The sequence below is a fragment of the Emydura macquarii genome, unplaced genomic scaffold (genome assembly GCF_026122565.2).
Source record: "Emydura macquarii macquarii isolate MOO-44397 ecotype Brisbane River unplaced genomic scaffold, CSIRO-AGI_Emac_v2 contig_2834, whole genome shotgun sequence".
Taxonomy (NCBI): domain Eukaryota; kingdom Metazoa; phylum Chordata; order Testudines; family Chelidae; genus Emydura; species Emydura macquarii.
Window position 1 is genome coordinate 4700871 of NW_027132971.1, and position 9661 is coordinate 4710531.

At 41.6% G+C, this 9661-nt stretch overlaps 1 protein-coding gene across 3 annotated transcripts in view; it reads left to right on the forward strand.

Annotated features, from left to right (window-relative positions):
* Positions 1-3971, forward strand: part of IL15 (interleukin 15) — a 62885-nt gene extending 58914 nt beyond the window's left edge. For all 3 annotated transcript variants that reach the window (XM_067568018.1, XM_067568017.1, XM_067568016.1), the window contains one exon: positions 225-3971. In XM_067568018.1, coding sequence (XP_067424119.1) covers positions 225-332 — 108 coding nt within the window. In that variant the 3' untranslated portion in view covers positions 333-3971. The remainder of the gene's footprint in view (positions 1-224) is intronic.
* Positions 3972-9661: the final 5690 nt, after the last annotated feature.

Sequence of the window (9661 nt, forward strand, 5' to 3'; positions counted from 1 at the left end):
CCCACTGAAGTCACTGGCAGCTCTGCAAGCTCATGTTTGAAAATCAGGCCACTTATAGTACAGTACTTAGGTTCCTGTGGCAATAGTCTGCAGTAGGATTCCTTGTAAGATGAAAGTGAGCAAGATTTGGTTCTGTATCAAAACCAATTCAGCTATCCCCAGTTTTAATCTCAAACCAATTTTTATTCAGAGAATTGTCATTTTTTCATTTTCCTCTTTTGCAGAACATGAAAAAAACAGAATGCAGACAATGTGAAGAGTATGAAGAAAGAAATTTTAATGAATTTATAGAGACTTTCGAAGAATTTGCAAAATACAAAGTGAAATATTAACTGCACATTCCTAATAGGCCTCCTTTTTGAAAGTGCTTTAGGGAAACACCATGATCTTTGCTGGCATCTTCAAGCAGTGTAATCATGGGATGAACGGACAGACAGACTGGTTGGCAGAAAAAAAAAACCACAGACAAGAAGAATCTGAGCTATGCACAGTGCCACAGCCTATTTTATCTTTGATTTTTAATTTACTACTTCCTCTGGGGAGCTATCAAAATGTCAAATTATGTATACTTTATAAACATGTTAGATAAATTTTTGCTCTTTGCATGTCTCCGTAAACGACGATTACTGAGAAAACTTAGTAGCTTGTACTACAAATATTTGATTTTCCAAGAAAGCTAAACTGGTGCAACTGAGAATATATATGTAACCCACTGACCAGTATGCATTCAGAGTCCTCCTCTGTGCCAAATCCACAGAGGTTCAAAGTCTGTACAGTCCCCAACTACAGAGGCTGGCTTTTTAGCTCAGGTTGTACAATCTCATGCTTTAACCCCTAGAGATCCTTGTTTCAGTTCCCTGCTGAGAGCCCAGATAGCAATCACCACATGGGTAAAGTCACAGGAAACAGCAGAGCACATAGCTCTGACTGTAATAAATAGGGTTCTGATCCGGCAAGGTGCTCCATGTGGACCGACCCCTGTGGTCAATAATACCCCACTGATTTCAGTGGGGCTTTACACGATTACAGTGTTCTGCTTTCATAGAACAGCTTACAGGATCAGGGTCTAGGTGCATGGATTCCAGAGTCTGAATTATTAGAAAAATGCGGGACTGAAAGAGGCAGCTGTAAACTCAAACTGTCTGAACCTGTCTGCTTTTTATAACCTCCATTGATGAAATTAATAGAATCGATACAGATAATGGTGCAGTACAGTGAAAATGCAGTGATGGTAGAACAATTACTAGAATGTTTCAACAGTCTGAACAGGGAACAGTCATCCATATCAAGGAACAGAATGGAGGAAAAGGAAAAGACAGAGGGGGTTGAAGTTACCAAAAGCTGATACTTAATATCACAAGCACCTACCCTAGTCCGACTTTAAGGCGATAGTAAGAGAATGACAATCAACTATTTGCCAAGCTCATTGTACTTCACTGTTCTCTTTTGTGGCTTTATTGTGTTTGAAGTGCTATGACATTCTGGACCAAATTTTGTTTGCTTTATACAGCTAATCCCATGGATTTAAATGAGACAAATGTGTAAGTAAGGCCAGCAGGATTCAGTCCTATACAGGCCCAGGCCAAAGAGTAAATTTTTTTCCATTGTTTTATATGTAATGTGGGAAGATGTAACCAAAAACAAACTGCATGGCTCAAGGCACATAGAGGACTAGGAGCCTCCACTTCTAGGAGCCTGAGTCTGTTTTGCATGCCCACCAAAATTCCCATTCATCAGCCCCTAATCTGGCCAGAAGGTGGAAATATGTGAAAGCTATTACCATCTGATGACTGTTCAGTGGTCTATGTGAAAGGAACCGGGTGTTTCTTCTCAGTCTAGTTCCTAGTGGACAGATGTCCATCATAGAATTCCTATCAAAATTGACCACAGACTCTGTGCATTTCTAAAAGGGAGGATGGCTACAGAGGTTAGGAAGTCATTCTGGAAGTTACCTCAAGGGAGAGGAAAGCCTGCATGGTAGCAGAAAGGATATAGGAGTAGGATCAGCATTTGTCAAATTTTATGATATTGCCAATTCTCCAAGAAACCCATCCCATTTCTACTGTAGCCAGTGCAAGTCTCCCCATTGACTTTAGTAGAGTTTAAAAATCAGCTAGACAAATTCAGACTAGAAATAAGATGTGAATGTTTAATGGTGAGGATAGTTAACCATTGGAACAACTTACCAAGGGTTGTGATGGATTTTCCATCAGTAGAAATCTTGAAATTAAGATGTGCTCTAGTACAAGCACAGCTTGAATTCAGTCCTATGTCCTGTGCTATTCAGGAGATCAGACTACATGGACACAATGGTTTCTGCTGGCCTTGAAAGTCACATGGGATCTGCAGCAGCTTGCAGCACTGGCTCCAATTAAATGCCAGTATCACATTAACTCACCATGAGATCACAAGTGTGAAAGCTAGTGTTGCCTCTTTGGCTCAAGTGCTAGCCAAAAGTCAGGGTCTTTCAAGTTTGTATCCTTTATGAGGCGAAATTGATTATACCAGGAATATATTTGACTCACATATAATCTTGTTTATTCAGCAAGTTCTGTTTCCCTGAACAAGAAATAAACTACAGCAAGCAGTTTCCTTACTCAGAAATCCCCAACTCTGCCACTCCAGTGAGCTCGGTCTCTGAGGGTCACGCTCACCACTTCTTCTCCAGGCTCTCTCTCCCCTCCTCCCGCAACACACAGACTACAACCCATTCTGCATCCTCTGCATTTGCAACTAGGGAAACCCCACAGTCCACATGGCTTAGCTTGGACCTGCCATGTGGCCTAGGGCCTCTGGCAGTAGCATCCCACTTCCTGCAGCTGTTTTTATTACATAAAGGGGCTTGATTTGAGCCTGAAAAAAGAGTGCTTGGCACAGCCATTGGCTTTAAAAGGTTTGTGATTGACTTTGGACCCAAGACCAGCCTCCAATCCCGCTGGCAGCCATTAATATCTTTCAGCAGAACAAGAGATTAATTGGCTCTGACATGTCTCTTTGTTATGCCAGGTTGACACAAATGTTACTCAGTTTATTTAAAGCTGGTGACTCAGAGTGAAGAATCAGGCCCACCATTCCCTCAAGTGCTAACATTAAGATGCTTTATTTTTCTGGGGTTTTGCATCTTCTGTCAAGTAAACGTGCATAGTGTGTGGGTGGAAAATTGTCTTGCTGTGTAGATCAGCATACAGCACAAATGTATTTTTATTTCGTAATTTGACTCTTCTATTTTTCATATAAGTGTATTCTGGTGTTTTGTCCAGATGGTAAATGTGCCATTAAGTTTATCTGGCCTGAATTCATTCTATTTTTGTAGTAACAAAAATCCTCTTTTGACGAGGAAGATGTGTACACTTATTTATGAATAAATAGAGACAGCCATTATATGTAATGGATATATTCACAGTGCTCTCTGTGAACAACTCATGTGGCCAAAATGTAATTTTTCAATCTAGTATGTGGTCACCATGGCTCAGAATTTATTAAATGGTACTAACCACAGTCATGCTAGGAAAAATTAGATAAAAACAGGAAAAGAAATACAACATGTATCTTCTAGCATTGAAATTAATACTGTTTGTTCCATGGTCATGGGCTGGTCTCAAAAATACATAACATATTGCTAAAGAAAATGGACTTTAAGATACTTGATACTCCTGGATTCTAATGCAGTATTTATAAATTAAGATAACTAATTTCAGTCATGAAGCAAATACTTTTGATGCAGATTATGCAATGCACAATCTATGCTATGGGATAATTTGTGGGAACAGTATTCCCAAGTAAAGTCCAAATGTTCTCATCATGTCAATGTCATTTGTTTCCATTTTCAACTGCTGCTATGGGGATGTTTTAATTTACATCAGCATTTATAAAACATTTATTGTAGCAAAAACATCAGACACTATGTAAAAGACCAAGGACTGATGGGTGTATATCAAGCTCATGAGAAATAAGTTTTGTTCAATTTACAATGTGTTGTGTATTATTTTGTTATAATACCCCTGAACAGGGACTTCAGTGAACAAGTGGTGATGAAAAAAAGACTATGGGATCTGGTGCCAACACACATTTTTTACATAAACCTTTTAGGTCACATTGCCATCACAAATGGGGGAAGGGAGGTGGGAGAGAGAGAGAAGCTTGCAAAAGGCCTGGAAAAGGTCCAGAAATCACCCAAATAAGCAATTTTAACATATTCTCTAAAGACATGTTTGCATTTGAAATTTGCTGTATGTTTTCTGTATCTGTTTACGTGATCCGCAACAGTTGGTGTGCAAGCAGTATGCACACACCACATGGTTATCCAACAATTAAGGTAGTTTTGCCTCAAATCATTGTTGCCACACAGCACCGTGGTGTTGAGAGAAGGGCTCTGGCATCCCATAGTACATTGCTCCACTGTTGTGCTGCATACATTCAGGAATTTTTCATGCTATGCATTGTGGGATACCTCCTGGACAGCAATGAAGTTCTGAGGCTTAGGGTCAAACTACATAATTCTCTGATTCCTCTCCTTTTATCCCATCATACATATGACTTTTTGCAATCCAATGCCATTTCCAGGCAGCATGGAGGAAGCATTGGAGAGCAATGAGCTCCTCCTGGTAGTAAATGTCATCAAGGTGTTGCAAGCATATCTAAATTAAATCAGCACAAGAGCACTAATAGCCCCTGAGAAGGGGGAGGCAGCTGAAACTGAGCAGACACTTTCCTTGAACTGTTCCTGAAGCGCTTCTTTTGGGCTTGCTCACATAACACTGACTGGTGGGACAGGTGGTGCTGCAGACCTGGAATGACCAACAGTAGTGGCAGAACTTCAAGATGACAAAAGCTCCTTTGCCAAGAAATCTGTGCAGAGCTCACACTGCAGCTTCCCTATCTGAGAGCTGCCCTCCATATGGAGAAGCACTTGGCTAATGCCATCTGGAAACTTGCCCCTCCTAACCAGTTTGGTGTCTGTAGATCAACTGCTGGGGAAATTGTGATGGAAGTATGCACTGCTATTAAGAAATTGCTTTTCTCCTGGGCCATAAGGCTGAGCAATGCACAGGAAGTTAATGGATTTTCACAGATTCAATTCCCAAACTGTATTGGGGCCACTGATAGGACCCAGTGCTTATCTGTAAGTAATTACAAAGAATCTGAGCAATACCTGACTGCTCTCTGTTTTGAAAGATATCATGCTGCCTTTTCTGAGTCTATGCTCTTAGACAGGCCATTGTTACCTATCATCTTTCCATCTTTTTTTTTGTTTTCCCACCTATTTCTCTAGATTTAACTGAATTGTTAGATTCATGGCACCAATAAAAGGACAGTGATGGGAGAAAAATATTTCCCCATCTTGTATGCAAGTCTGTCAATAGATTTCTATAGTATCAAATAGAGATGTTATTACCTTGTACTGCCCCCAGTGTTGGTTGTATTCCCTTTCTTATATACTTAGATTGTAAGCTGTTCATAGCAGGGGCAGTATTTTTGTGATGTTACATATGTAACACAATGGGGCCCTGATCCTTGATTTGTACCTCTAGGTGTTTTGATGCTTGGGGGTTCAACCCAGATCAGTAAGGGATTGTCACCACCTGCCCTGCAGTACCTTTGTGGCGCAGAGCCCTGATACCAGCAGCATGCTCACAGTAACTTCACCCTAGCTTCCAGCAGCCTTTTTATTCCTTGCATAGTGATACCAACACCCTCCCAGTTCCAAGTTCTCCCCCAAAAGTCTGTCTCTACAGTGCTCAGCCCCTCTCACTACAACACCCACAAACGCTTATCAAGTTTGCAGCTCCTGTAAAGAGACAGTATAGAGCACCAGTCTCTGACTTTACTCTTCAGTTTGAAACACTGCACTGAGATGATGGTGTAATAAAGCAAGATTAAGGCTATTAACAATGAACAGATATTTAAGTAATATCAAGTAGAAATAATTGGGATAGAAGTGGTTACAAACAAAAATAAACATACATTTCTAATACTAATGTCTAACAAATGAGTCTTTCGTTAAAGCACGTTCCTCACCTACATTCACAGTTTTCAGAGACTTTCATCCCCCTTGGTTGAAAGATTCCACTTCTCAGATGTACAAGAGCTCTAGACTCTTGAACTTGCCCAGTAATGGATGCTAAAATGACCCTTGCTTATCTTTTCCAAAGTTCAATGCTCTTCAAGAGGCAGGAAAGTTTCCTGGGGCTGCCATCCCCCACTAGGAGTGGTAAGTGGCCAGCCCCCAATCTGGTTTACCTGAAAGCTTTATCTACTTTGCACGTAAATATAATTTCATTGTCTCTCCTTACTCAGTTTACATTCAACCACATTCCTTTGTCTGAGGTGGGATGACTTATGTACTGTCTGCCATACACCTTTTAATAACGTATTTCCAGCACACATTTATCATTCTTGTAACACCATACACACAGTAATATTAATGACCAGCACGTTATCAGTTCACCTGACACCTTACATTGACTCCTTTTAGATACAGATTATGACAGTGAGTTGGGGTAGTCTGAGCGGATCAGGTCAGCTGAGACTCACTGCTAGATACCACAGCGCCCCTTGACCTCCGGCCTTGGAGTGTTCTTGGGGTCACACTGTTACTGCAACAGAAAATAATTTATAATAAAACTTCCACAACAATTGTTTCTAATCAGTGCTCTTGCTGGTAATATCTGAAGAAACCAAAGAGTGAATGGGTGATGGAACCTAAATAGCCCTTTCACCTGTAGCGTTGGTCCCTCCAGAAACAGATGTATAGCATTATGGCGGAAGTTCCTACCTAATATGATATAAATGTAATTATGGTGTAACAGGCCACTCACTACTGTGGTGCCTTCTCATGGCTGAGACTGGGGATTAGCTGTTGCCCAGTTTGGCATTCCCTTCTGTCAGTCCCTTTGTCACAGTGATGGTCTCTCCTCCCTCACAGCATCCCACCTTCTTGACCCAGGGTATGTCTACACTGTTGCAGCAATGTCGGCGCTCCCAGATCGATGCTGCGGGATCAATTGAGCGGGCAGTGGAGACCCACTCAATCAGTCCCAGAAGTGCTCTCTCTGGTTGATGCTGTAAAGCCACCCCCTCGAGAAGTGTAAGGCTGCGTCGACCAGACGCCATCTCCAGTGGATATGCCACCGTAAGTCGAAGTTAGGAATTCCCATCGACTGCTGCTGGCAGCGTAGACCGGGCCCCAGCCCTCTGGCTAGGTCACTACATAGGTTTTTCCCTCCTGGGGTATCAAAGTCCCTCTACACCATTCCAGGCAGTCCTCCATGCCAATTTCCAGTCTGTGCCACTTCCCCAATGTCTGGTAGGGGAACCGAGGCCCACCTGCTATTCCAGGAGCCAGACCAGGGACCCTATCAGCAGCAGCTAAAGTCTACACAGTCTAAACTCTGCTGCTCTTGCCCTGGGTTTTTTCCTACTCCACTTTCCACAGGCTTTCTTGTTCACAACTCTTCTAAATAAATCACTTCTGTCAGATACAGGATCCTAGGACTTTTGCTCCCCATTGGCTTTCCTCCACGGCACCCAGAGAGCAAATGCAGAGTCTCTCGGTGTAGCCCCATTTCTGGTGAAAACTTCCTTGCTTTATATTTTCCCCACTTCTCTGCCCAGCTAAGCTTCAACAGCAATTAGCCTTTATCAGCCCCTGGCCCTCCCCCAGGTATAGTCTATAAGGCTCATTGGCCCTTTTTGAGCCACTTTAACCCCTTCAGGGCTGTGATGCCATCACATATGCTAATAGCACTATATTATATTATCTCAAAGGATTTTAAAGTTGGCCAGTAAAAAGCTATTATATTAACTTTTCAAGCCACTTTTGTGTTCTGTACCATTTTTAGGAAAAAGTCTCTTCAAATAAGTGGGACACAGGGACATACGTTGTATACTTAGCCACAGTGAATAACACTTCTGTAAGGAAAATGTCTGATTAAATGTTCTGTCAACGCTGTTGCTGTGAAATCAGCATACCCTAGGAGGCGCTGGAGACATAACCTTGTAATTTAGTATACTTTAAGAGGTGCAAAAATCTATTTAGGCAAAAGATTTTTTCTTAGCTGCCTTCTGCAATGTTCTTGATTTAATGCAGTATATTTCAGGTCAAGTTATTTATTCTTTAAAATTGAGTTTGTAATGGAAATACTTTATAGGAGATACCTTTAAGTGTAATTCTACAAATAATGATTTTTTTAACCTACATAATTGTTGCAAGGTTATTGATTCCCCCTTCCAAAGGGAACAGCTATTGAAGAAAACATGAAGCGACTTTGCGCTGAAATAGATTGTTTCTTTCCTATGCTTTAGGATGACACCAATTGTGGGTACTGTGCAGACATCATTGTAAATTCAGTTTAAGTGCTATGGATATGAGTTTTTGATCTATACCCCCCAAAATGTTTATTTATTTTGTCATGCTTCCCAAGAAGAATCCTTGGAATCTTTTATGGTCTAAAAACTAACCAGGATAAAACCAATTTGAAATGCCACATTGGGGAAAGTCATATCTATGACAAAAATGTTAGGTACATACAAAAAGAGTAAGCACTTTGCTTAAAGACATTCATTATGCACTAGCAAAACCCTAAAGAATTTTAAATACAACCAAACATTCCTGTACTGGGTTTCCAGAATTGTTCAAAAATATCTGGTATGTGCTTCTGGCAACATTTATCCACATAGTTATGCAAGCTCGTTCATGTCTTAGAACACACAGTAGTGAAAGAGGATTTTAAAAGAGGTTTATAATCTTAGTTTAAACATATTTCTGATGGAAATTAACTTTCCTTATTTGAGATTCCTTATACTTTTTTCAAATGAGGTGAAAATAGAAGAGCTGATGGCTTCTCTTAATTAAAACTGGAGTTTCCAAATTGCTAATTCCTAATGACTCAAGAATCCAAGGGATTCTTTCCCATGTTAGTAGTGTTGTCTAACAGTAGCTGAAACTTTCTTAGATAATAAATACTCTTCACTGGTGTCAACTATAGAAAAAAAACAAGGTTACTTACCAGTAACTGATGTTCTTCGAGATGTGTTGCTCATGTCCCTTTCACTATAGGTGTGTGCACACCTCCATGCATAGTTCCCGGAACTTTTTTCCCCTTAGCAGGTCCCGTAGGGCCGGCTCCCGCGCCCCCTGGCGCCCCATGCACATGCCGTGGTATATGAGGCACTGCTGGCCCTACGCCCCCTCAGTCCTTTCTTTCTGCCAACTCCGACAGTGGGATGGGGGGTGAGTTGTGGAATGGACATGAGCAACACATCTTGAAGAATATCAATTACTGGTAAGTAACCTTGTTGTCTTCGAGATGTGTTGCTCATGTCCATTCCACTATAGGTGATTAACAAGCAATACCTTTGGAGGTGGGTAGAAGTTACCGGTGAGCTGGCCTCAGCTCCTTCACCTTGACGTGCAGGCACCTCTCCTCCAACTCAGCACCGCTCTGCTGACTCCTGCATCCTCTCTTGCCTGCTGGACGATGACGTAGTGGAACGTGAAGGTATGCACCGACGACCAGGTGGCAGCTTTGCAGATGTCCTGCAGGGGCACTCTCTCCAGGAAGGCTGCAGACGAGGCTTGAGCTCTGATTGAGTGCGCTGTGATGGTTCCTGGAAGTGACACCCTCGCCTGCTCGTAGCAGAACTTAATGCATGAAGTAAT